This window comes from Ambystoma mexicanum, chromosome 8, assembly GCF_040938575.1.
Source record: "Ambystoma mexicanum isolate Mex_15411 chromosome 8, UKY_AmexF1_1, whole genome shotgun sequence".
Classification (NCBI taxonomy): Eukaryota; Metazoa; Chordata; class Amphibia; order Caudata; family Ambystomatidae; genus Ambystoma; species Ambystoma mexicanum.
The window spans coordinates 451,234,605-451,261,637 of NC_090929.1; the positions used below are offsets into that span (position 1 = coordinate 451,234,605).

Here is a 27,033-nt window from a genome sequence, read left to right on the forward strand (position 1 = left end):
GCGCGATAGAAATAAAATATCCATTCAATACTTGCAAGCCTCTCGATGACCATACTGCTGCTCCTTCGGAAACTACCCTATCTGCTATGTTAAGAGCTAGGCGCTCGTTGGATGGCATAATTCATGCTAGGGCGGAGAGTGATCTATTTTAAACGAGACAGGCGTTCTGGGAGCATGGGGATACATCTGGTGCATTGTTTTCTAGCAGATTGAGGGGTAGAGAAGGTGGAATGCAGGCACAGTTCATATCGGAGGGTAGTGGGCCGTTTCTTAGAAAAAAAATGAAGAGATTTGTGGAGCATTCCAGAAATGTTATGCATCATTATATCGTGAAGATTGGTGTGTAAGTGTTGATGAGGTGTTGTTATCTTGATAAAAGTCCTAGCCCTACATTGAATGATAAACTTTGTTTGGAAAAGGAAATTACAGAGCACGAGATTGTAGATGTTATGGGGCTACTGCCATGTGGCAAATGTCCAGGACCGGATGGGTTCCCAATTAAGTTTTATGATATGATATGGCATTTGTAACAAGCCTATACACAAGTGTTTCAAGGCGCAACGAGGCAAAGAAGTGGGAACAGAGGGTGTACAGAGGCAACGATCTTACTAGGCCAAGTAACATTGGGATTGTGCTAGTGCAGGGGAGTAGGAGGGGAAAAGTGCCAGATGAAAGGGGAAGGGGCAGTGCTGTACATGGGATCAAAATAACAAGAAGTGCTACCAGCAGGTGCAAGAGTAAGTGCAGACAGCAGGTGTCCAAAAGTGCAGCTAAGGGGACTGTCTGATTACAGATACAGAGGCCGGGAGGCAGTGTGGGTGTGCAACTAGGTGGGCAGGGACGTAGGCCCGAAATCAGAGGGTAGCCAGGTGATCAGTGCAGTGTTAAGTTTAGCTCCCTCTTGTCCCGTTTCCCAGCTGATCTTTTTAATGAAATCATAGAATCTGAGAAAGTGGTTGATTCTATGAAGACTGTAGTAATATCTGTGATTCCGAAGCATGGCAAGAATCACTCAATTTGTGGTAATTGTAGGCAGATTTCTCTTTTTAATGTAGATAATAAACTCTAGCAAAAATGTATGTGGTTAGGATTAACCCTCTATTGCCAAAATTAATCCAGCAAAATCAAACCGGCTTAATCGTTGGTAGGAATAGTCATGATAACTTGAGGGAACTATTAGATGTTATACATTTGTAGATGAGCTCAGCGGACCCCTAGGCTGCAATCCGCTGCGATGCAGAAAAAGCATTTGATAGGGTTAGCTGTGTTTTTCTCCGGCAAGTGCTAATAGGAGTCAATTGTGTCCTGCGTTTATTTAAGCAAGGATGCCCAGGTTAGGGTAATAATGGTTGTTTGTTGGATTGTTTTCGTATCCATCGGGTACAAGATAGGGTTATCCCTATCCCCTCTGTTTGCATTCTTTATGGAGCCTCTAGCAATCTCAACCAGGGAACATGTAGGTATAAAGGGCATGGTGATGGGTGATTGCATCTCTAAAGTTCTCCTTTATGCGGATGACCTTTTAGTTTTGCTTTCTGATCCTGATCCTTCCCTTAAGGAATTAATTTGACCACGGACTACTTTTGGCCAGGTTTCGGATCATAAAATTTTACGTAGCTAAAACACTGATCTTCCCAATCTCTGCACTGTGTAGCAGAGGTTTTTTTATCAGCTGGATAGTTGGGCTGCAAACAATTTTATATTTCTGGGAATTCAAATTTCTAGGTGTTAATTGCTTATTGGCCTCCAATTTGCGAATAAATCTAGCAGAGTAGCAGTATTATGTTTGAAGTGGAAAAGGTTGATTCTAACGCTGTGGGGCAATATTAACGTAATTAAGATGACCCTGCTTCCGAAACTGCTTTGTTTCGTATGCTTCCTTTGACAAGTGATTTGCTTCGTGACATTGTTTTGCGTAATTTTTTTATGGGGCGAAAGGAGCACTTCACGGATCCCAATGGATGTATTTAAGAAGCCAGTACGTTTAGGTGGTTTTGGATTCCCAGATAGTGTCTCTTATCATAGAGCCTTCACCTTGCGCACCTTGCATTTCTGGTTAAGGGAGGATGCTGCTAGTTCCCCAAACTGGATTAATATAGAGAAGAATGTTGTGCACCGGTCCCCCTAGAGACTTTCCTTAGTATGGAAAAAAAGATTGCTGCGGATAAATCCACACCTTTTTATCAGACATATCTTAAGATTGGAAGAGGTGTTGTGAAAGTTCTGGGGTTAAATATTTACTGAGTCTGGATTTTTCAATCTGAAAGAACCCCGGCGTTGCGTTTTAATAATCATACACTCTCGTGACCCTCTTGTCACTCTGCTGGCGACTGGGTCAGGTACACAATGGAGTTTTGATGCTTTTGTTAGAGTTCCTTAGGTGTAAATATAAATTGCGTAAATCAGAGGATTGCCGTTATTGTATTCTCTGTGAGGTTTTAGAGAATGTTTTTGCACCAATATTGCATTTATCCAAAAGTAAACCTTTATCGGCTTCTACTCTGTATAAATTTCTTGCGCAGGTGAACAGTATTGTTTCTTCGGATGGATTGTGTCCTCCAACGTATTCCTCATCTTAGATGTATTCGGCAGCTTTAGCTGCATACGGAAATGTTTTCTCGGCAGAGGGTGCCGTGCGTTGATGTCGTCGAGTCGAAGTCCCTCGAAGGCCTCCGTCGAGGGTGATGTCATCAGGCATACAAGTAGCATGTGCGGCGCCCGTTGGCCCCAGTTCCGTTTTTCCGCAGTACGTGTTGCTTCGGAGACTCGGCACACCTCGATAGTTCTGTGACTCAGTTTTTGTGAAGAAGATATTCAAGATGTCCTCATCGTCGACCCAGACTACCCCGCATTCGGGGTTCAAGAAATGCAAAACCCAAGGTTCCAAAATGTCGATTACAGATCCGCACTGAGAATGTCTGTGGTGCTTTGGCGAAAACCACGACATGGAGGCCTGTACGAAGTGTCAGGCAATGACGGGCAAGGCATTGCGAGAGAACAAGGAAAAAATACAGGTAGGTCAAAAACCTGACCGAAAAGCCTCAAGCGTTGAGCTGTGATCCCATGAGGAGAAATCTCCTTGACGCGAAAGGCGAAAACATAGGTCTAGGTCCCAAAGTGGTTCACACCACTCTTTGTCTTCGATGAAAAAATCTAAAAAGAGACGCCACCGGTTCCCTTCCACCTAGTGTTCGGATGAATCCCCCAAGAAAATGAAATGCCCCACAAAACATTCTTCCTCCGAAGAATGGGAAGCATTTAGAGTTAAAATGATGGAGGTTTTTGAAAAGGCTAAGCCTTGGTCCGCGCCTTCCTCGGAAGCCGGCCGAGAGTGTTTCCGTTCCGACACTCGCGCGCCGGTGATCGAAGGAGGAAGATCGGGAACCTTCCAGGACCCCGAGTGATAAAGATCAGTCGAGTCGACCGCTCGAGGTCATCGACGCCGTCTGGAACCCGACATACCTTGAAGGACAAGCCTTCGAAGAGCGTCTCAACGCCCTTGAAGCCGGCTCCTTTGACTGCTATTTCATCGACGTCGACCCTGAAGCCTTCGGTGCCAAAAGCTTCAAAGGCCCCAGTTCAGCCAGACATGGGCAAAATAGCAGCAAATGAAAAAGCTGCAAAGACTACAAAACCTTCAGCCTCCACTGTAACAGCTCCTCCAGAAAAAAATTTATAAACCTCTACCAAGGAAGGAATATTTAAATCCTTGACTTATATTTTTAAAGAACAAGAAAGGTCTGAGGAGGATGTTCCTTTTGGCCTAGAGTATGGCATCTCTAATGTCTCAGAATATCTAATTTCTGAGGAAAGCAGAATGAGGGATTTAGTGTTGACACATCACCTGAGGCAGAGTTTGGCAGACCAGAACCAAGGAATTATGCCATTCCCTCGTACAGACAACTGATGACAAAGGTGGTGGATTATTTGGGATGGGCTAGACTACCAACTCAGTTCATCCCGGATGACTTGACTGACATATTGGAGCATGGCCCCACCGAAGATCCGATTTTACCTTTCCATGTAGCCTTACAGAATAGGGTGGCCAAAAATTGGGAGACCCCGGACTCAATTCCTCCTGTGACAAAGTCCCTTACTTCAAAATACCGCCCTTCCAGTAGCGACCCCGGCTATCTATCCAAACACCCTACTCCTGAGGGTCTGATCCAGGCAGCCACAGCTTCTAATAAGGTGGTGTACCCTTCCATCCCTCCGGATAGGGACGACAAGCATGTGGATGGTTGGGCACGCAAGGTATTTTCAGCTGGGATTATGGCACTAAAATCGGCAACTCAACATCACCTTGGCAACATTTTCGTACACTCTGTGGGAGTGCATTGCAATGGCGGCGGAGCACATACCAGAAGGGGAAGAAGGGGAAGGATTCCTAGCCATCGTTGGAGATGGAAAGGAAGGCATGCAGGAATCCCTTCAGTCTGGATTGGACACTGCTGATAGCGTGAGCAGGTCCATGGCCTCTAGCACAGTAAAATGCAGATTTGCGTGGTTGCGAAATTCGGGTTTCGCACCAGACGTGCAAAACTGTCTTTTGAATATGCCTTTTGACGTGTCTCACCTTTTCGGCAACAAGGCTGACGAGAGCCTTGAGAGGTTGCAGACCTCAAACGCAGCAGCCAAATCTTTAGGAGCTGCTATTAGGCAACCTCAGCCTTTTCGTGCATCAGGACAATCTTGGAGGGGACGATCCTATCGTTATTACTCCTCATATGGAAAGGCGAGAGGAATGGCCAGTCAAAGAGGCCAGAGAAAAACCACTTGTGGTGGACGAGGTAAACATGCTAAGCCAGCCCCAGCTGCAGCCTCGTTGCCACCAGCAGCTGTAGCAACTGCCACAAAACCACTTTGAGGACTTGCATCACAAGACACCTGTAGGAGACAGGCTATAAAAGCATCTGCAAGTATGGCGAGCCATTACTTCAGATGTTTGGGCTCTAGAAATAATAGCCCAAGGTTACTGCCTTCCTTTTCTAACGCAACCTCAAAGCAATCCACCAGGGAGACACTCTTTGAAGCTTCAGACCCGCTCCTACAGCAGGAAGTTTTAACCCTGCTAGAGAATGGTGCTAAAGAACCAGTACCTGTAGCGGAGAGGAACAAGGGATGGTACTCCCCTTATTTTGTGATCCCCAAAAAGGACAGAGGACTGAGATCCATCTTGGACTTAAGAGGCTTTAACAAGCTCCTCAGGAAGAAAGACGGTTACTCTTTATCAGATCCTTCAGGCCCTTCAACTTCAGGATTGGTTGGTCTCATTGGACATTCAGGATGCTTATTTTCATGTGCTAATCCATCTCAAGCACAGAAAATACCTGAGGTTCGTGGTTGGCATTATCAGTTTCGAGTCCTACCATTCAGGTTGACCTCCGCCCTGAGGATCTTCACCAAGTTGATGCCAGTGGTGGCAGTGCACCTCTGGAGATGGGGGGATTCACGTCTACCCCTACCTGGACGATTGGTTGATGAGGGCGCGTTCTGCCGAGCAAGCCCTGAATCATCTGAAAGTCACCTGCCACTTCCTACACAGACTGGGCTTCTCCCTCAATTTCAAGAAGTCACAAATGACACCTTCCCAACAGCTCCAGTACATAGGGGCTGTACTAGACGCATCCTTGGGAAAGAATTTGCCTCCCAGGTCGAGGGCTCAAGACATTCTTCAGACGGTTTTCAAATTCCAAAATCTCCAGGCCTATGACGACTTGAGGTTGCTTGGCCTCATGGCATCCTGCATTTTCCTAGTGCCAGAAACATGCCTGAGGATGTGATCCCTTCATTGGGCTCTAAAGACACAATGGTCCCAATTCTTAGGACAAATGACAGATCTCCTTCAGATTCCGAACAAGTTTCGGCAGGATCTTCATTGGTGGACTTGCACAGAGAACATCCTAAAAGGAGAACATTTTTCGCAACCATGACCGGAGATTACAGTAGCGACGGATGCCTCACTCAAGGGGTGGGGATCTCATGCCAACGATCTGACAATCAGCGGTCGTTGGTCTCCATCGGAGTCCAAACTACACATCAACCTTTTAGAGCGGAGAGCAGTCAGACTAGCACTCAAGGCTTTTCTGCCATCTGTCGGGGGGGGAAAAATGTCCTGATATCGACGCACAACGCAGTGGCCATGCATTACCTTAACAAAAGAGGTGGTGTAGGGTCACTACCTCGGTGCAGAGAGGCAATGCAGCTCTGGTATTGGTAAAGTTGAATAACCCGGAGGGAGACTGCGCCCAATGTTCAAAAAAGTGATTTATTAATTTGCAAAATGCCCTTTTATGATGACACGTGTTTCGGTCTCCCTTGAGACCTTTTTCAAATCAGGGCTATTATTTTGACATAGCACCATATTATAATAACATAATTGGATAGATGTATATAAGAATACATACTATATTTAAACATATGGAAATCCAAAATAAAACCAAATGCAAAAATGATATAAGATGCAGTAAATAAAAAGCCAGACAAAAATTAGGGTGGGGAAAGGGATGGAGAGAATAGGTGCAAGAATAAATAGAAACGGCTTGTTAAATGTGTGCTTTGTAATATGTAACATCATCCATTTTATAATTATTAGTAAGGGTTAACATTTTACCTTGGATTCCTCTAGTGTCCCTATTAAATTTGGCAAGATTGATCCACAGTAATCGGGTTAGATCCCTACAAACAGGAAGGGTTAAAAATGTCACCTTTTCGAAACAGTTTAGGTTGCGGTAGATGCGTGATTTAATTGCAATGCGATTGTGTCTTGTGTGCGCATAAGTAACAGCATTACACTTATCGTGTGCGTTTAATTTATAATCTTCTGTTCATAGAGCATTCGTGCTGAGTTAATTGTGAATAATCAACGATTCATTGCTCGAGTAATGTTCCTTCATGGTCTAACATTGCTGTTTACTGATGGTCTCTTTGATACATTACAAGAATATAAGTTCATTTTCCAGTTACATTCTAAGATTATCTAGGTCCAGGCTAAGCAGGTTGAAAACGCGCACAGAAGCGTGCAGCATTTTTGATAATGTGAACGAGTCATGAATTGCTAGACGGTCTTACTTTCCGAAAGTGATTTGCGTCTAATTGCGTGCTGCAGAAGTCTCGAGGGGGCGCCATTAGGCGTCCTCTCCGTGAGTATTACGTTCTAAGCGTTACTATAGTGACGGACCTCTGGGATAGTCCTTTGTCCCTGTTTGTTGTGATATAACATGGCGACCATGATGTAATGGGATAGATTTACATGAAATAAAATGGAGGAGTACATTTTTCCGTGTTATAACACTCGTTGTCTTCGTTCAAGATACAACTCCTCACTATTCGGTGTGTGTTGAGAACAAAGATTGAAAGGACCCAAATGCGGTCTAGATTAAAATAAAAATGTAAGGGTCTACGTTAGAAATGACGTACTGCATGTGGTGGAATATGTAAATAATCAAATGCTTAAATTCAACTACCAAGTGTGGTGATATTAACAATGTAACTAGGATGTTACGTTGTTAATATGAAAATGCATATTGCTGCATGCGCTAACGTTTCCATCATAAATTGAGACAAACTTTTTCAATTTCCATGTGTTGAGGGGCCATAGTCTGGACCTGGTGACATTCAGAGCTTAATCATGTAGAGGGCAAATCTCAATCCCTTATCCAGAATGGTACATTCATAACAACAACATAATACGCAGATGATATGCTAAATATCCAAATCTATATATAATCAGTTTAAATCCTATTTCTGATACCACACTGTAACTAAATAAATGCTTGTTGAATTCCTAAAGAAAAGACACCATTTCGTTGTCCGTGTTCAGGCAAAGTACTGTAGAGTTTAGTTTACAAATTATTTTCGCCTCGGTTTGTCTTGGTTTCATTTCCTTGTCACCTCGTTTTCCTAGTGTCACTCTCTGGAGGCCAATGAACTTGATATCTGCCTTATTGTCCATTTGGTGTTTCTCTTGCCAATGGCATGCAAGCGTTCTGGTATTAGATCATACTCCTTGTGGACCTTGGGTAGGAAATACATAATTGGTGTGATTGGTTCCTTAATTAGAAGGTATCTCTTTTCATTATCCGTGAAAAGACCTTTGCGGTGCCAGTCGTGGATTTTAAGTTCCATTTTATGTATAATTTCCTTTGTTGGGTTAACAGGCAATATTTCATAGCAACCTGGGGTATTCAGATGTCTTCTAGCCATCTCAAGGTAGTTCTCTCTGTGCATAATAACAATGTTCCCCCACTTATCCCCCTCTTTAATTACTATGGAGCGATCAGTTTCCAGTTCGCATATGGCTTCCTGCTCTTTTATGGTGAGATTTTGTTTGGCTTTTAAGTGGTGCCTTCTTTGATCCGTCCGATAGGTCTTGAGATACCGCCTTGTAAAAGGTATCAATGATATTATCTGCTGCAAATTGGGGTAGAAATTTAGATGCTGGTTTCAACTCTTTAGTTGGTAACAAATCTGGTTCCACATTCAGGTCTCGTAGTACTTGGGTAATATCATAGTACACAGGTTCTGTGATGGATCGAAGTAGGTGAATTTCCTCTTTCTTTGATACTCCAATCACTCAGATGGGTTTTTAACTGTTGTTGGTACATCCCTGGTGCTTTAGTGGCAAAGAACTTTTTGAGTTTCAATTTACGTACGAATTTAAATAGGTCTATATGTAAATCCGTCTCATTATGGTTCGCCGAAGGGGCGAATGAAAGTCCTTTGTTCAGTAGTTTGTTTTCCTCCAACAATATTGTTCTACTGGATAGATTAAGAATAAGATTTGGCCCTATTTCACTCTGTTTATTTCTTTTGAGCTCGCTCTGGTAAGTCTTTTGTTTGTATTTTCTTGTGATCCTTGATTTGTTTGATCTTGTCCCCCCCCCCCCCCCCCCCCCCTCCTTCCTCTCTCACTGCAATATATTGAAACCTCTGGGTTATTCAACTTTTCCTTGGCTAAACCCAGAACCCGGTGAGCCGCGACCGTTTCTTTTCAATGAAGCTCACTGCAATAAATTTCAACCAGAAAGAACATGTCGCCATGTTAGACCAAACCGCTGCAGCCAAGAGTTTTTGAAGAAAAAAACAGCTCTGGTATTGGGCAATTCAGGAAGGAATCTCCTTATCGGCAGTTAATCTAGCCGGAGAGAAGAATATGATGGCGGAGGCTCTTAGCAGGCAGAGTACTGTGCCCAATGAGTGGGAACTGGCTCAGGAAGTCCTTCAGGAGATCTTCACCCTTTGTAGAACCCCTCAAGTAGACCTGTTTGCTACCAGAATCAACCGGAAGTGCGAAAGGTATTGCTCAAGGGAATTTCCCCCGAGAGGAACCCTAGGGGACGCGTTTGTAGTGGAGTGGAACTTCCCACTGCTATACGTGTTACCTCCGATCCCCGTCATTCCTCAAGTCATCGGGAGGCTAAGACGCTCAAAAACCACATGATCCTAATTGCCCCGGATTGGGCCAGAAGAACGTGGTACCCGGATCTTCTAGATATGTCCATCTGCCCTCCGTTACGTCTTCCTCAGAGAGAGGACCTTCTCTCACAAAAGGAGGGCCAGGTTCTCCATCCAGAGATCGGAACTCTCAACCCTCATGCTGAGATACAAGGATTGGGACCTTTCCGGATGACGTCATGGAGGTGTTGCTTTCGGTGAGAAGGCCAGCAACAAAATCTTTGTACAGTTGCCACTGGAAGAAGTTTTGCAACTGGTGCAGGGAAAAGAATGTTGATCCTTTTCTGTGTCCTGTTCCAAAAGTATTATCCTTCCTCTTATCACATTGGCACATAGAGGTCTCAATGATGTTGGGACAATTAAAGGTTATATTGCAGTGCTTTCCATCTTCAAGTGCTCTTCGGAAGAATGTTCCTATTTTAAAATTCCTTTGATAGTACAATTCTTAAAGGGACTCACCAATGTGTTTTCCTCCCTCTTCTTTCCAAGTCCCAATTTGGGACCTTAATCTGGTTCTAAAGTTTTTGATGTGTGCCCCTTTTGAACCTTTGCACAAATGTTTTAAGATTACTAACGTTAAACGTTTTCTTGGTTGCTTTAACATCTGCACGAAAAGTGAGCAAGTTGCAGGCACTGTCTTCTGGGCCACCCTATACTGCGTTCCACAAGGACAGAGTTGTATTGAGGGTTAAACCCTCGTGCTTAACTAATGTTGTCTGATTTCCATTTAAATGAGAAGATCAATCTGCCCGCGTTCTATCCTGCACCTCATCCCAGCAAGGAGGAGGAAAGATTGCACAGGCTGGACCCGAGAAGAGCTCTAAGCTTTTACATTTCTAGGCTCTCCAAACTTAGAGTGGATAATCAACTTTTCATTGGCTACACCCGAAGGAAGTTGGGTCAATCGGTGTCAAAAGAAACCCTATCACGTTGGATTGTGCTATTTCAGAATGCTACAAATTGGCGGGCAAAGATCCACCAGAAGGCTTGAGGGCCCATTCAACCAGAGGCATAGCCTCTTCAACAGCCCTTCAAAGAGGTGTTCCCATAAAATCTATTTGTGAAGCAGCGACTTGGTCTTCGCTGCACACTGTTTCTAAATTCTTTAAACTGGATGCTTCCCACTCCAAAGAGCTTGCTTTTGGTAAAGCAGTGCTGCATTCAGCTATATAATATTAACAAACTACTCCCTCCTCCAAAGAACTCTTTTACACTGCTTTGGGAGTCTAAGATGAGGAATACGTTGGAGGGCACAATCCATTCGAAGAAAAAGTTACTTACCAACTGGTAACGTTCTTTCGACTGGATTTTCGTCCAACGTATTCCTCATCGCCCTCCCATCCTACCCCTCTGTAGATTTTCCGGTGTTATTACCACTTCAACTCTCGCAAGGCTGAAACCTGGCTACCTACACCATCTATACAGCAGAGCAAGAGGGGAAAAACATAACTGAGACAAACGGGTGCCGCGCGTGCTACTTGTATACCCGATGTCCCCCCTCGACGGGGGCCTTCGAGGGACTTCGACTCGACGACATTGACGCACGGCACCCTCTGCTGAGAAAAGATTTCCGAAGCAGCTAAAGCTGGATGAATATATCGTAGATGAGGAATACGTTGGAGGAACATCCAGTCGAAAGAATGTTACCAGTTGGTAAATAACTTGTTCTTCTGAGCAAGGAATGGTTAATTGGGCGCAATAATTGGGTTTTGACTTGAGGGAGGGAGATTGGAGTCGTATCTGTGCAGGACCTTGCAGATACAAAGTTGACTTAGATTTGAGGTTCACCCAGCAAAGGATTGTGCATGATATTTACTGGACTCCTTAACAAATGAAGTGTTGTAAGCTTCTACGAGATGATACATGTTGGAACTGTAAATTGAATATTGTTACTGGTTTGCATATGTTCTGGTCCTGACCGATAATCACTTGCTTTTGGGATTAAGTCCTGCTGCGTATGGAGCTTATCTTAGATCTTTCCTTTCCTCACACTCCGTTGTTGTGTGTGCTATGTTTATTTCCGATTAGTAATCCGATTAGTAATCGGCCAGCTCTTTTGGACTTTCAGGGCATTATTGGTAACTAAGAAACGGATCTTGAAATGCTGGAAGGGTGATGCTAGGCCTACCATTGAAGGCTGGTTGCAGGATTTAATCATTCTTTCAAGTAGAGAGAAAATAACTCATCAGAGATTGGAAAGAAAAATTAAAAGTATTCTTTTATATGCAATGTCTTTAATGAATTGTATATATGACGTCTACTTTATGGAAGGTTCTTAATGATTTTTATATATGAAAAATTCCCTTTTTCTATTTTCCCGTTTTTTTCTTTTTTTTCTTTCTCTTGTCTCCTTTCCTTCCTTCCTTCTCTTCTTACTTACTCTGTCTGCTCTTCCTTTTCTGCTTTTTAAGTGTGTTGTAAAAGTTGTACAAATATATGGTTATGTTATCTAAATTAGGTTTCAGCCAACACCCTCACTCTTGCAAAACGCGACCTGCCAAACGGCATTTCACTATTTTCCTCGCGCATTCATGCGGCAAACTGTTCACTTTGGGAAACCACGGACAACTTGCAACCAAGCAACAACCGTTTCTTGGCAACGCATGCCACAGAACTTCTCCCAAACCTACATTATTTGACAAATGTATAGATGTCAATACTTTGGACACTCATAATCTGGAGAACATGAATTGATTTCAAGCAGTGTGCTACAACAGATGTTTTAACAGTTCCTTCCACAGTATTAGACAGAAGTTTTATTCTGCTGTGTATGATGGTTGAAATGTGCTTATGTGATTTCTAGTTATGAGTAATGTGCTTTCTGGGTGATATATGGCAACTCTTAGATTTATTTACCTGGAGGATGGCCCGTTTTGGGTTGAACCACGTGTTGGCGGTTCTTGTTAGCACCTTTTTGTTCTAATTACTTTTTGAAATCACAACTTGTGTAAATATGCTGTCTGCCGTTTATTATTGGTACTTTTTGGTTCTAATTTATTTGGGAATTACAATGTGTAAATTTGCCTTTCCTATGGTGAATCCATGTTCTTACTATTCCTTAAATCACAAGATGTGAAGTTTATGTTCATAGGAACACATTGTATGATATATGCGTGATTAAAAATCGCACATAAAATCTAAAAGTGACTACAAAGCGGTTTTTTTTTTTTTTTGGTCTTAATATCTGTTTTGACTTTATTATGTCGATTCCTCTTGGTTGGGAGCGCAGACAGTGGAAACCCCTCAGCTTTTTGTTACCTTATGTAAGGGTTTTTTGAGAAATTACCCCTATAGTTTACCACTGCTGTCGCATACCTCTCAACATACTCAATAGCTCACCTTAGACAGTATTTTGCGGGTCATGCGCACATCCAATTACAGGATAATTTCTCACACTTACTAATAAATTATGTTTATCGGTTAGTTTGTGTTAATGTTTTTTGGTTTCTCTTTTTGTATATTGCAAATCTTCAATAAAGAAAGTATACAAAAAAAATAATACAGCTGATAATATACTTTGTAACTGCTTATAATTTTGTCACAGTGGCAACGTTATTGTTGCTGGTGATTTGAATGCTTCTCAATTGTTGACGGCTATTCCGTTATCACCATAGGATTCCTATTATATGTGGTGTGAAACAAACTGTCTCTGCCTGTGGGAGACTCTGGATGGGCTAATTGTATTAATATTTGATTTGTTATGCTTGAACAGCAAAAGTAGATATAGGGAACGCCATAATGTACCTGGTCTAATGGGGAAAAATGGTTCTTGCCTTGACTACATCTTTGTAGATTGGAACTTCTGGGAGCGCTGCAGGACTTTGTTACATTCAGCACGCTTAGCAATCATGCAATATCATCCTGGACTTGGACATTCTTCTCTCCACTAAATGTTAGTTATTCTAACCAACATGTTACTTAAAATGTTTAGGGCAATCACATTATATGAAGTGGTAAGAATGCTTCCAATATTAGTAATTATGCAAACGCTAACCAAACCTTCCTTATAGGGTGGCGTGAGAGTAACAATTGGTCTTTCGAGTCTGACTTTTTTCTTAAAGCTGCTTCATCTGGATTTTAGGGCATCTGTTGACCCTTTTTCTAAAACAAACCTTTTTGATATTGTTATACATCACGCCAAGAAGTCCTACCGAAAACAATGTACCACTATTATGAATTATTCTAGGTATACCTGCCGTGAAATAAAGCTAATCACTGCATCTGCTGCCACACAATTTAAGAATTGGCTTAGAAATCAAACATTTTCTACCACTAATGCTGATTGGAAGTTTTCTTATCAGACTCTTCTAAAACAATGATGAAAAGACGTTCTGGGCCGTGGCCAGACTTTTTGTCAATGGGCAGTCTAGGTTGGAATTAAACCCAATCGGCTAATCTGTATGGTTCTTGGTTATTATGGACCTTTATTATAACCCTGCCTGCTCCATTTTCCAGTGGCACATTTTTTAGCTGGTTTTGTGAAAGACAATATCATTGTGATGATTAAGAAAATTCCTGGTTCTGGGCTTTTCTCTAAGAGCAGCTTTTTCATAAAATCTTAAATAGTGGTTTAAGCACTGGGAGTTGGCATAAATCAATACAGATCCCTGTCCTTGAAAAGGGTTGTTGTGCCAACCCACAAGGTTACAAATTCTTGGCAATGTTCGATATTAGCCAAAGACATTTTTCTGGTGTCCTATTTAAAAAGCGTTCACAATTGGTTATGGCCAAAGGGCTACTATCTCCATTTCAGACAGCTTTCCTCAAAGGACACAGCACTTTGAACAATATTAGCACCCTTCAATTTATTATTTCCACTTGCAGGGGCAAGATGAGTGGTAAATTTTAGTATTTCTTCGTAGACTTTACTAAGGAGTTCAACTCCATTTCTCGTCTGCTACTCTGGGCCAAACTGAAAAATTGGGGAATTGATGCATCTTTATTATATTTTCTTATTCCTCTATATTCTGACCCTACTGTGGTTGTTTGGATAAATCGGGCTGACAAGGATTGCATAACATGAAGTACTTTTGGGCAAAAGGAACATCTTAATTGCATTCATCTTCGCCCAAATCCCCAGGGTCATCTGGTCCCATTTTATTATGTCTCTATTTAAGATTTCATTAACATTAAACTTCACCACCTTCTTTGTCTTTAATCAGGTAAACTCCGAATATTTCATATGAGATTCAGACCATTTGCAGTTCCAATCTGTAAAATCTCCTCTCCTGCAAGTCATGGAAAGTGGAAACACCTCTGTTGTGCCCCAATTAATTATGTTCTGAGAGCCTACCCATCCTTTCAAAAGTCCTTTTCAAGATTACACTACCTTCCTATGGGTTAGAAAGGATGACCACCATATCGCCTGCATATAAGAGTACCTTGACCTCTTTGAGTACAAATCTCAAACCCCTAATTCTTTGTTCATAGCGTATAGAAGTAATCAACGGCTCTAAAGCAATATTAAATAAGAATGGCGATAAGGGACAGCCCTGTCTCGTTCCCCTAGTTAGAGTAAATGCGTCGGACAATTCATTATTCACCCAAATACGTGCTTTCGCTGTATTTATCTGGGAGTTCCTATTTGCTACTTTCCTCCCCAAGATGTCCATGGTCATTTTGATTAGATCTAAATTATTTTTGATAAGTGGTTGTTGCTTAAGCATTTTGTTTGCAAAAAAGGTGGTTATAATATCGGAAGGCCTCATTTCGATTTACCTTAAAAACACTACCGAGGATACTTTACGGACTTGCGGTCTTACCAGTACTCATGATGACTTGGTTGGAAACATTTCAGGGCAAGCACCCGTGTTCAATTTTGGGAGTACCTAATTCCGTACCAGTTCGCTGTGAGTGGGTGTTTCATCTATTCGTTCTCTAAGGCTTGTCCAGCGTTGTAACCTTTTTCTTACTATCTATACATCTCCACCTTCTACATATACATACATTAATATTCTGGCACCCCAATACTCTCAGGAATATGGTCATAATTTTCTGGTGAAATTACGTCTTACTGCATTAAATCACCTAGAGCATGTCGATATTGTGCTTGAGGACTTGGTTCAGGCACCTAATGTGTCAATTATTTAAAAAAAAACTAAACTAGACTTTGACAACTACCATTCATTTACTTGCAAAGAAGAAAATATATGCAGCATACAGTTCTCAGGGTTTTCATGGTAATCTACCATGTCACTATTTAACCAAATAATGCTCCCTACAAATACGTAGATTTATTATTTATTTACATTTAAACATCTTAACCACTCAAGAGCATACATGTCATTGGACAACTTTGCCTTGTAATGAGAGGATTTGTCGTCTCTGCAATTTGGCTTTAGAGTCTGCACATCATCTCCTTACACAGTGCCCCAAAATGAAGTCTTGTTATTTAAAGTGTTATTCCTTTCTTGTTATCAATGTCGATTCAATTGAAACCAATCAGTTTTGGAGCTCTTTTTTTTGGGCAGAGTTAATTGTCATTACAGCTGCTTCTTTACCATGTCACTTTATCCTGAAGATCCCTGTGGGTGTCTATTTCATTAATTTAAAGTATATATTGAGGAATATTCATAGTGATCTTTTTAACCTTTATATGAAGTGTTATCTTTTACAATTTTGCTTTTAACTGTCTAGTGAAATGTATGTCCATTTTTAACATGATTTTAATCAGATGTTGTATTTCAACCTGAGTTTGCAAATAATTCATATAGATACATTTGTGTCAATACAATGTATTATTGCTTTGCTTATAAATCATGCAAAAGTTTTGTTGTATTTATAAACAAATGCACAAGTGTATTTTACAAGTGAGTAAAAATATTTTTATAATTTCTTTGCACCTAGTTACTCCTGCACATCAAACGATACATGTTTGTGTTCCTATCAGCAGTTATAATCGTTTCTTCCTGTGGTGCCATGTTTACTTCTGGTCCAAACATATCCATGGAGCTGTGGGGGTGAAAGCAGGGGCACATGGTTCTCTGTGTCTGTTTCCTATGCTTTGGGGAGCATTACTCCTACTTTCCGTCATCTTCTTTCTTTCATCCTGTATGGGCGTCCCTCACAAGGGACGGGAAACAGAACCTCTTTTCCACCAGAAAGACATTTTGCCTTTAAATTTGCCAGGGCGTGGCCTATGGAGCATGTGCTCCCTTAACTCGGCCCACTGGCGCCACACCTCAGTCCCCTTTTCCACATCGTTGGGAACGGACCGCTCCACCAGCACTCCTGGGTGAGGCCTAGCCTCGTAATTCCGTGCGCTTCCCCGGTATCTTATCTTTCTTTTTCTATTACAGATTTGGGAAAACGTCCGCCGGTGCCCTAGCTCTGTCCCTGGCGCATGTCGGCCCCCTACAGGCTTTAGCAGGTGTCAATCGGGCAACGGTTCCTTCCCTACAGCAGATCCCCGCACACTCTGTCTCTGATGCCTTGGTGAGGATCACGGTTGGGACAGATGCTCTGCGTATGACTCCCTCGTGCCCAGGTCGCTTAAGCACCGGCTAGAGCGTTGGATGAAACTCTTCAACAGGACTCCTCCTCAGAACATCAAGGACTACGTCCGGAGGAAGACAAATAAGGTAGAAGTGTTATTCTCCTAGGCACCCCGCAGAGGCGACCCCTTCCCTGGGAAGCCCTCCGGGGGGAGGGGTCAGTCTGGCCCTCGCACCGGCTCAGGGAGCACCGAGGCTCATGCTGCTACCGGCCTCACGGTCGAGGGGTACAAGGGCCTTGCCGGTCCTGCAGCCCAGGGGCCTGTGAGCTCTACTACCACCAGGTCCCGTCCCGGGGGGCATCACTGTCATACCGTGTCCTTACCGGAGGGGGCGCCTTCACGCAAGGCCAGCACTGCTGAGTGGTAGGTCGAGGGTGCACAACTGAGGTGCAGGGCGGTGCAGCCGTGGGCAGTCGAGCATGCAGGCTGATGGAAAAAATGGAGAAAGGAGCACAGTTGTCGCTCCAAATATGAATTATAATAGAATTCGGGTACTGTGGCCGTAACAATTAATTGAGTCACTGGCTTCATGATTTGTTTATTCGTGTTCTTAATACAAAAATTAACTTGAAGGAAAAAATGGGTTTTAAAACCTCCGTTTACTGAATCCTCTACACGTGTTTCACCAGCAGAGAGATTGATGCCTCATCAGGAAGAATGGGAAGGTGATTTTGTATACAGCATAACAATTCATTGAGGTTATTTGAAACCTTTATTTATCCTTTTCATATATAATGATTCGTGATTGTGTCCTAAAGTTACTTGCTAGTTGGTTGTAAGTATGGACTGATTCCTATACTTAAGAGATAAACCCAGTAACGGGGTTCGCCTCAAAAAGGGAGGCCGGTCCTTTTGGAGGGTCCTTTCAAGGATATATCTGTCCAATAGTATCCGTCCACACTCCTAGTATAAGAGGAGAAGCAGCAAGCCAGTTTAATTCGTCATACCTGTCCCAAGGGGCATCGCCCTGATAGCGTGTCCTTACCCGAGGGGGGGCCTTCATGCAGGGCCAGCACTGCTGGCCACAACGCCGAGGGCGCACAACCTACCGGGTGCACACCTGAGGTGCAGGGCAAAGCAGAGCCAGTGCAGTCGAGCATGCAGGCCCAGCCCGGGAGCATGCCGGCTACAGGTCCACATGCTCAAGGCACGGACAAAATGGCGGCGGCACAAGACAAAATGGCTGCCACTCCTAAGCAGCAAAGGTGGGAAGCCTCGCAGGTAGGCGTGGAGGCCCATCAGCCCACCAATCAACGAAGAGGTTTTGCTCCTAGGACAGACTGGGTACCACTGACCCCGTCACCTGGTGCACTTCTTATCACAACATCTCGGGGTCCAAGTACAATGACCCCAAGTATGGGCAGGGGCTTTGGGAGGCAGCTGGCATATTTGCCCTCGTCCCCTGTGCAAGATCGCACACAGCCAGCCTGTGAGGACAGGTTTTTTGACAAATTCATGTCACTCATGCGGTCCCCACAAATGGGTTCAATACTCGGCCGCATTATTAAAGACATGTTGCCTCTGGCTTCTCCGGCGCAACCCACGACAACACAGTCCATGCCTCCTCCTTCACCTCCACAGCAGCCCAGTACGCATGCTCCAGCAACCCCGGTGCAGATCCAGACTCCCTCTACGGAGGAACCCTGAAAGGTGACTGACTCCACCTCTCCGGGGAGAGAGGACCAGCAGGATATACCCATCTCAGCAAAAGCCTTCAAAGACAGGGTTGCCGGCCTGCCCGAATACCTGGGTATCCCCCAGCCACAAAAGGAGCTCCCTGAAGCAGTTCTGGCAGAGGTCCTGAGCATCACGGCGGAGGCGAGGTCGGGCATCCCCCTACAAAAGGATGTGAAGGTTTTGGCCAAAAGGGCTGGCTCAAGTCCACCTCCACGAAACCCATAAACAAAAGCTAGATGCTAGGTTCAGGCAAACCGAGGGGGACAGCGTAATCGCTGCAGCATCCATGTATGCCAAGCCCCAGGCATCATCCAGTACTGCCACGACAGCACTCCTCAACAAGGAAGAAATTACTCTCATACAGCAAGAAGGTCTATTCAAATGCCGGGCTGCACCTCAGGCAGGCTAACGCAGTCTCTAGCCTTGCTGCAGCTAATCAATGCCTTTGGAAAGAGATCACAGGTTTCCTGCCTGACATCCCTAAGGACAAGCAAGCCTCTGTCAAAGCGGGCCTAGCTGAGGCCAAACTCCTGGCTCAGGACATGATGGAGGCTACTGTGGTCCACAACGACACAGCTAACTGGGCAATCTTTCTGGGAACAGACATGAGGCGTACAGTACAGCGTGGCTGAAAGCTACCAGGTTCAACCCGGATGTGCAGGATAGAACGACCTTCCCTTTGAAGGGGTCGGTGATCTCTTCCACTCCTCCACTGATGAGGAGCTTGATAAGAAGACCATCTCTCAGACTGCAAAGTCTCTGGCTATTCTTACCAAACCGGCACCTAAATTGTTCTCGCAGACACAGTCCCGCTCAGACAATGGGTGTTTATTTGGTGACTTCCGCAGGTTCCAGGATCCCAAAACTAGACAGCCGGACATGTGTCCCAGTCAGCACTGGAGAAAACGCCACAAGGCATCTCATAAGGGATTCTGCGAGTACCCCTCATTCATCAGCCTCTTGCCAAAAGAAACAATGTGTTTCAGGTCCACAGCACCCCAGTTGGGGGCAGGCAGGCCCTGCACAGTCAGGCTTGGCGGGCAAAGCTCGTGAATGCTTGGATCATCTTAGTGGTGATCTTGGGCTTCCAGTTACCACTTCCTTCTCCCCCTCCCCTCCCACAGATATCGCCACACTATCTCTGCTAGCGCAGATTTGCTCCCTTGTAGAGAGCGAAGTAGTAGAGCAGGTGCCCCCCCCCTCCCAGCAGGGGCAGGGCTTTTACTCCTGCATCTTCGCTATCCAGAAGAAGAACCAGACGGGCTTGCGAGTGGTGTTTGATTTGTCTTTCCCGAATCTTTACCTACCCTTGTAGAAGTTCGAGATGGTGACGCCAGCGATTATTGCCGAGACAATGTGTGGGGGAGACTCAACGTGCTCCCTGGACCTGAAGGACGTGTATCTCCACGTTACCATTGTGCATCCTCACCGGCCCTTCCTCAGGTTCCGGTCATGGACTGCATTTTCAGTGCAAGGTTCTGCCTTTTGGGCTAAACTCAGCTCTGAGAGTCTTCACAAGGCTCATGAACACGGTGGCTGCTCTCCTCAGGTCCGGCGGGGGGGGTGGCATGTCTACCTGTACCTCGATGAGTGGCTAGTCAGGGGTACTTTCCGGCGCATGTTTGGGACTCAGCGGACAGGCTCATCTCTACCCTATTCAACCTGGGCTTTTCGATCAACTGCCAAAAGTCTCAGCTCAATCCTACACAGACACTAGTGTTTCTGGGTCTGGTGTGGGACACAAAGCCGCACAGGGTTTTCCCCACGGGGGACAAGGTGACAGCGATTCCATTGGCAGTCTCCCTTTTCCACACGTCAGTCACCACAGCCTGGTGGTATCAACACCTTTTGGGCGTACTGGCAGCATGTCTCCTTGCGGTTCCATATGCCAGGCTCTGCATGAGGAGGATCCAGTTGCATTTTGCGGTTTCTTGGGATCAGGAATCTGGTCATCAGGGGGCCCTGGTCTCCATCCCACAACACCTGGACCATGACCTCAGATGGTGGCAACAGGAAGAGAACATTCTGGTGGGCAGACCCTTCTGTCCACCCCACCCATAGAGTACACCATCTCCACAAATTCCTCACTCCAGGGATGGGGGAGCTACCCTGGGAGCGCACTCAGTGCATGGCCTCTGGACCTTGACCGACCGGCAGAATCACATCAACTGGCAGGAGTTTATGGCTATACAGTTACGACTCGGGTCCTTTCAACCGACCATCGGCAGTTCGGTGTGCATCCACATGGACAACATGACTTGCATTATCTATATCAACAATCGAGGGGGGGGGCACCATATCACCGCAACTGTGTATGACCCTGGAAATCTGGGAATGGGCCAACAGCCAGGACGTGTGGCTCTCGGCGGTCAACTTTCCGGGAGAGTCCAACCTGGAAGCAGACTGGCTCAGTCGCCTGGCCGACTGACAATTAAGAGTGGCAACTGAACTGGACGGTCCCCCAGGAAGTGTTCAGCTGATCGGTGCACCCAACAACAGACCTGTTTGCAACAGCACAAAATCGGATGTGTCAACAATTCACGTCCTGGGGAGGGAGGGGATGCAACTCTCCAGGGGATGTACTCCCGATACCCTGGGATGGGATATGCGCATATGGATTCCCACCCACACCACTCATGCACAAGATAGTGAGCAAGATCAGGAACTCCAAGATCCTCAGGATTATCCTTGTGGTGCCTCTCTGGTCTGGCCGGCACAGCCCTGGTTCTCGGACCTACGGCAGATGTCACTTCAGCTGGAAATTCTACTCCGCTTCAGGAAGGGTCATCTACTAGCACAGCAGAGCTACACCCCTCTCTAGAGAAGCTAACCCTGGCGGCCTGGTTCCTGAGCAGCTCACGCTTCAGCACCTCGAGCTGTCCAGCGACAATCTGGAGATCATTCACAATGCCATCAGTCAGGCTTCACGCAAGCAGTACAAAAGTAAATGGACACAATTCTGCTTTTGGGCTATGGAACATGGGGTAAACTAGCTGACATGCACCCTCGACCAAGTCTATCTTGCCAGGTCTGGCGTCCAGGTTGATACCTGCAGAATGTACCTGGCCACTATTGATGCGTATAGGAACCCCGACTCTTATCCTGTCTTTGGCCAATCCCGTAGTGAAGAAACACCTGACGGTGTTGACCCGGCTGTACCCCCGGTCAAACGCCTGCATCCCGTAGTCCTAATCGATACAGCACACAAACCATTTGAACCCATGGCCACGGCAGACATTAAGTTGGTCTCTCTAAAGACAGCCCTCTTGGTTCGGCTTACATCGGCTCGCAGAGTGAGCTAGATCCAGGCACTAGTCGCCTCAGAGCCATACACTAGATTTCACAAAAACAATTTTGTGCTCCGCGCACACCCCAAGTTTCCCCTGAAAGTGATAGCCTTCCATATCAACGAGAAGATTGTGTTCCCCACTTTCTGCCCGGGCCGAAAGGAGGATGCAGAGAAGACGAGCTACTGCCAGGATTTCAGGAGGCGTTGAAAATCTATCTGGACAGAACAAACAGCATCCGCAAGACAGACGCTCTATTTCTAACATTTGGAGGCTTTAGGCCTGGGCAGCAGGCGCAAGGCGTCCATAGCGCGATGGATGATGGCAGGTGATTGAGGAGGCATACAAGGTGCAGCGTAAGGACCCGGCCGCAGGGCATGCATGCGCATGCAAGAGCAAAGGCGACAGCAGTCGCGTTCCAGCTCCACATTCCCTGTCAAGTGATCAGCAGAGCCACTCCTTCGGCTTTTTGCAAGCAGTACTGCTTGGATACCAGTGCCAAGGCTGATGCAGCCTTTGGCCAAGCGGTTCTTCATGATCTATTTGCCTAGATGGTCAGGCTCTCTTTTCCAGGGCATTGTCAGTTGTAATCGCCCATACAGGATGGAGGGAAGGTGACGGGACATAGGAGTAATAGTGTTACTGACTGGAGTGACTAACATAATCTTAGTCCATAGTCCCCTTTCCTCCATATGTCCCACCATCCACTCCCCCCCCCCCCCCCCTATAATAAGACCAGTGAGGTTCTTGAAGTGTAATACAGGCGACACGTCAAAACGGGACTGAGGTGTGGTGCCGGTGGGCAGGGTTAAGTGAGCCTGCACTCCCGAGGCCGCGCCAGTAAATTTAAAGGCTCAAGGTCTTTTTCTGGTGGAACAGAGGTTCCGTTCCCGTCCATCGCGGGGGCGCCCATGAAAGATGGAGGAAAGGGGACTATGGACTAGGAGTACGTTAGTCACTCTGGTGAGTAACACTTACTTACTCCCTATCTTTATTTTTGGGGAATAGTTTCCTAATTTTAGGGAGTAAAAGTGGCCAATACACCCCTTATCTGTAGAGCTGGGGCAAATGACAACGGGCAAGTAGTGACAGCATATCCTCTCTGGCGAGGAGCTTAATAGCAAGATGTGTTAATTTCCCCCTGCCTCCCACACACTGGAACACTGCAGCCCAACCGTAACAGCATGTGCATGTGCATGTCGCAGGCAGGAGTAGTGACTTCTAGCTGTAGGGCTGTGCAGTATGTAAGCACACAAAGGCAGAACTGTAGCCACTCTGCAGTGAGTGTTCATAGTTATGGGTTATCTATCCCTGGCAGGCTTATTTTCTGCCAGTGCTGGGTCGTTCAGTCAGGTGGTGGTCTTCCATGAACTGCAAGAGTAGTATGTATGTGAGTAAAATGCATGTGTTTGTAAGCAAATGTTTGTAGAAGTCCCAAGACCTAATGTTTTCTCTCGTCTCACAGACTCTGGGCGTGAACTTGTCATCACCGACCCGGTAATTAGGAACCGAGAGCTCTTCATCTCAGATTATGTGGACACCTATCATGCTGCAGCACTGAGGTGAGTGGAGTGTTTGTGCTTGGAACATTACTAATTGGGTGTCGGAGTGAGTGCTGTGGAGGATGACCTATTGTTTTTTCCTGTTTCGCTACTGGCCACTGTCCTCATAGAACTTGTTCAGTGTGGATCTTCATTTCAGACTTAATTGGATCCCTGCTGTCCTTTGCTGCTCATAATTACGCTTTTCTTCCATTTCTGCTTCAGACTTGACACCTCCAGATTTACTTGTTGAAGAATAGCCTCTTTGGTGTCAATGTTTGTTCTGTTGGTTGATGCAATGGAAAATCTGCTCCTAGAGTTTGGGATGTTAACTTAAAATACAGTTGAGACTGACTTCTGCCCCTAATGGTTATGGCACCCACATGAATGTTTGCTCCCATCCCAAAACCCACTATCCTTCCCCACCAGTGATTTATATGTACCAATATTTCAATTTTGTGCCTGCAGCAGTCAGGAATACATTTGTGATAGATTCTTCAAAGTTTGACTTGCCCACTTTACATTTAGTCTTGGAATTGGGGAGACCATCTCTTTAGTACTCGTATTACGTAGGCTTCAGTTTAGTCCCATCATTTAAGACCGACCAGGAAAAAGAGAGGTAAGTGGGGTTTAATGGCCTGCCATATGGGGACGTTAGCTATTTAGTGACAGGTGTTGGAGTAAGGACTGTTTCATTAGACATTTAATCATTCAGTGACCTATGAAAAGTATGTCCAGTCCCAGCAAAACAAACGTAATTGATGCATGTTTCTGTTCGTCATTTTGGGTGGTAACACTAGAAATATTTCTTGCCTTTATGGATTTTGCTAGGATGACGTACCTTACTTTATTCCATGTACCCTGTGTGTACAGTCCCACCCCACAATTCTGGGAAATGAACGGAGCGTGTATTTCCAAAACTCAAAATGTGTATTCAAAAGCATAGTCAACTTAAACAAAGGTGGTCTACCTGCCAACATGAATCTCACTACTGGTTCTCATGCAAGTAGTCATTTCAGTAAGCAACTTTGTGTGTCTAAGGTGTATGTAACACTATCCCTAGTGTGACTTTCACTGTACCTATGGTCCTTCACGCGTTGAGGTCCCTCCGATAGTTTTTTTTCCCGCCATCATAGACGGACGCTATTTCGCAGAGTTGCCCTTTTGGAATAATGCCATTGATTTATACAAATTAGAGAGAATTTCTCTTCCTGTCCTTTATATCTTCTATCACCGACTATCGATAAGATCTGACAACGGTGAAGAAAACGACTCCCATCGGCGGATCTGTTTGGCCTTGGAAGGCCGCTTGAGAATGTATTTACCCCTTTTCATACACTATTCTCGCCTAGCTTCTGTTTCTTTTCATTATGGATAGAACCCCTTTCAAGTTCTGCCCTAAGCGCAACTAAAAATTCCTGTGGGTCGACAAGCACCTAGTGTGCAACCTTTGTCTCCCAAGGGATTACGTCAATGGGACCTGTCACATGTGTAAGCTCTTTAAACCCAAGACGTTAAAGGACCGTTTAACCAAACGCTGGGCCCACCACACCATGCAGACCTAGGCCACCATGGTCGTGGAGGGGATTTATAGCGACGGCAGCAACACCACGTTTTCCGAAGGCGATAGGGATACTTCGGTTTCCCAAGCGCAAGCCCCCGATCCCAACAGACAGGCCGGCGGCCCTGTTAAAGGGACGACACCCATCGGTATCTGCGCTCACACAGCCCCGTACACTAAGCACACACCCAAGGGCCGGGACTTGACATGTTCGTCCAACAAAGGCCCACGCATGACGTCTAGGGAGAGGTCCACAGAATCCCTGTCCCCTGGGCACTCGAGTTCCCAATAGTTGCATGACAGGCCCCAACTGTTGCAAGACAACACAGTCGTTGTGACTAAAACCTTCCCTGTACCCCGCACGTCAAGAGACGAGACTTCAGATCATTCCACAGCCGAGGTTCGATGTTCTTCATCAAACGGCAAAGAACCCTATACATGCGGGATTAGCCCATTTGGTTAAGAAACACATCCCAGAGAGCCTAATAAAGGGGAAATGGTCGAAGAGTGTGGGAGGAGTGTTTTGCCTGTGTTCCCTGGGAGCCGTGGGCGGTGGTGCGGCTAAAGGGAATGTCAGGGAGAACGCTGACCCGTGCAAGGCTGAGGCGTGTGGAGCGTGGTGAATACAGCAAAGGAAGTAGGAACCATCATCCCTGCGCAAATGCGGCAAGTCCATCCGAATCTTGTTCACCCTCTTTATCACCCCCGCCTGGAGCCCTCCCCGCACTCCAACACGGAGAAGTGATGGCCGCAAATAGAAAATGGTGCAGTTAGCCACACACGAGAGAGAGAAGGAGGGTGAACTGTTGGTGGGAGGTGTGGAGAGTGGAGGTGGTCGGTCAGCGGAGGGCTCACCTGAGAAGGCTGCCTTTCTGCTGCTCACTTCCGGAACCCGTTAGTGACATTGAAGCACTCGAAGCACTGGAAGCTTCAGAGCAGCTGCCCCTCCCCCCATGCACTTCGGACCAAATCGACAACAGTAGCCCATTAAAAACGGCTGCGCAATCTGAACAATCAATCACCCCAAATAATATAAACAATGTAAACAAGAAAACAAGCGAAAAGAAAGTGATTTCCCCTACCGTGAGCGGGCGCCCGGAGCAGGGAGCTGCGACGGGATGGAGAACGCCAGCGGCCCGTGGCGGGATGGTGATAGAGGTAGGCGGAGCCGCGAGTGAAGCGAGCGAGGAGGCTATAGTGGAGGGGCCTGAGAGAGTCAGAGCATTGTGGCAGCTCCAGTGTAGCTCCGGACCATTGGAGCGTGGCTGAAAGAAAGAGTCATTGCAGAGCTGCAGGTGCCAGGCGAAACTGACGCTGAAAAGGAAGTTATTTCAGAAGCTAACATGAGCAGCCACAAAGGAAATAAATGTGCTGATCCCCTCAGCCAGCTGGCAACTCGGGAGCCAAGTATTTGCTCACTGAAAATACTGGCGTGGAGGAAGGTTGAGGAGGTAAACAAAAATGAAATGGAGAAAGAAAACGCCAAGAGTGCACATGGCAAAAAGAAAGAAAATAGAAACTACCATTCAGCGCCCCTGCAAACTGCAAAGAAAGGACGGGTTTCTATGAACACACAGTTATAAGTGAGCAAATAAGTATGGACAAAGGCAAAGATAGGCGAGACAGTCTAGAGAAGATCACAATGCAGGCGAAGTGGGGATTAATACCACAAAAGAGTGCTCAAAGGTCTGGAAGAGGACAGAAGTGGGGGTGGAGGCACACCCAAGCGCAATCAGATGAACAAGAATGGACTAACCCATTTGAAGGGGGTGATTCTATACAGGAAAAAAAGGCAAGCCTAGCACCCATGTACCAACAAATATAGGCAGAAATATGGTTACCTGCCTCAGCTTCTAGTTTACAACTTGAGACTTCCGCAAGTCTTCATCAGCAATCACAAAGAAACTCTATAGCAATAGCGGATCAAGTGATCAGAGATCTGGCACTTCTAAATGCAAAAATGGCGATACCAACCCCGATGTCTGCAAATAATAGAGTGCAAGGGGTGGCGGAAGC

General features: G+C 45.5%; 1 protein-coding gene across 13 annotated transcripts in view; it reads left to right on the plus strand.

The window, feature by feature from the left end:
* RERE (arginine-glutamic acid dipeptide repeats) overlaps positions 1-27,033 on the plus strand; it is a 2,107,422-nt gene that overhangs the window by 523,313 nt on the left and 1,557,076 nt on the right. For all 13 annotated transcript variants that reach the window (XM_069610039.1, XM_069610046.1, XM_069610044.1 and 10 more), the window contains exon 6: positions 23,381-23,477. In XM_069610039.1, the coding sequence (XP_069466140.1) occupies positions 23,381-23,477 (97 nt within the window). The remainder of the gene's footprint in view (positions 1-23,380; positions 23,478-27,033) is intronic.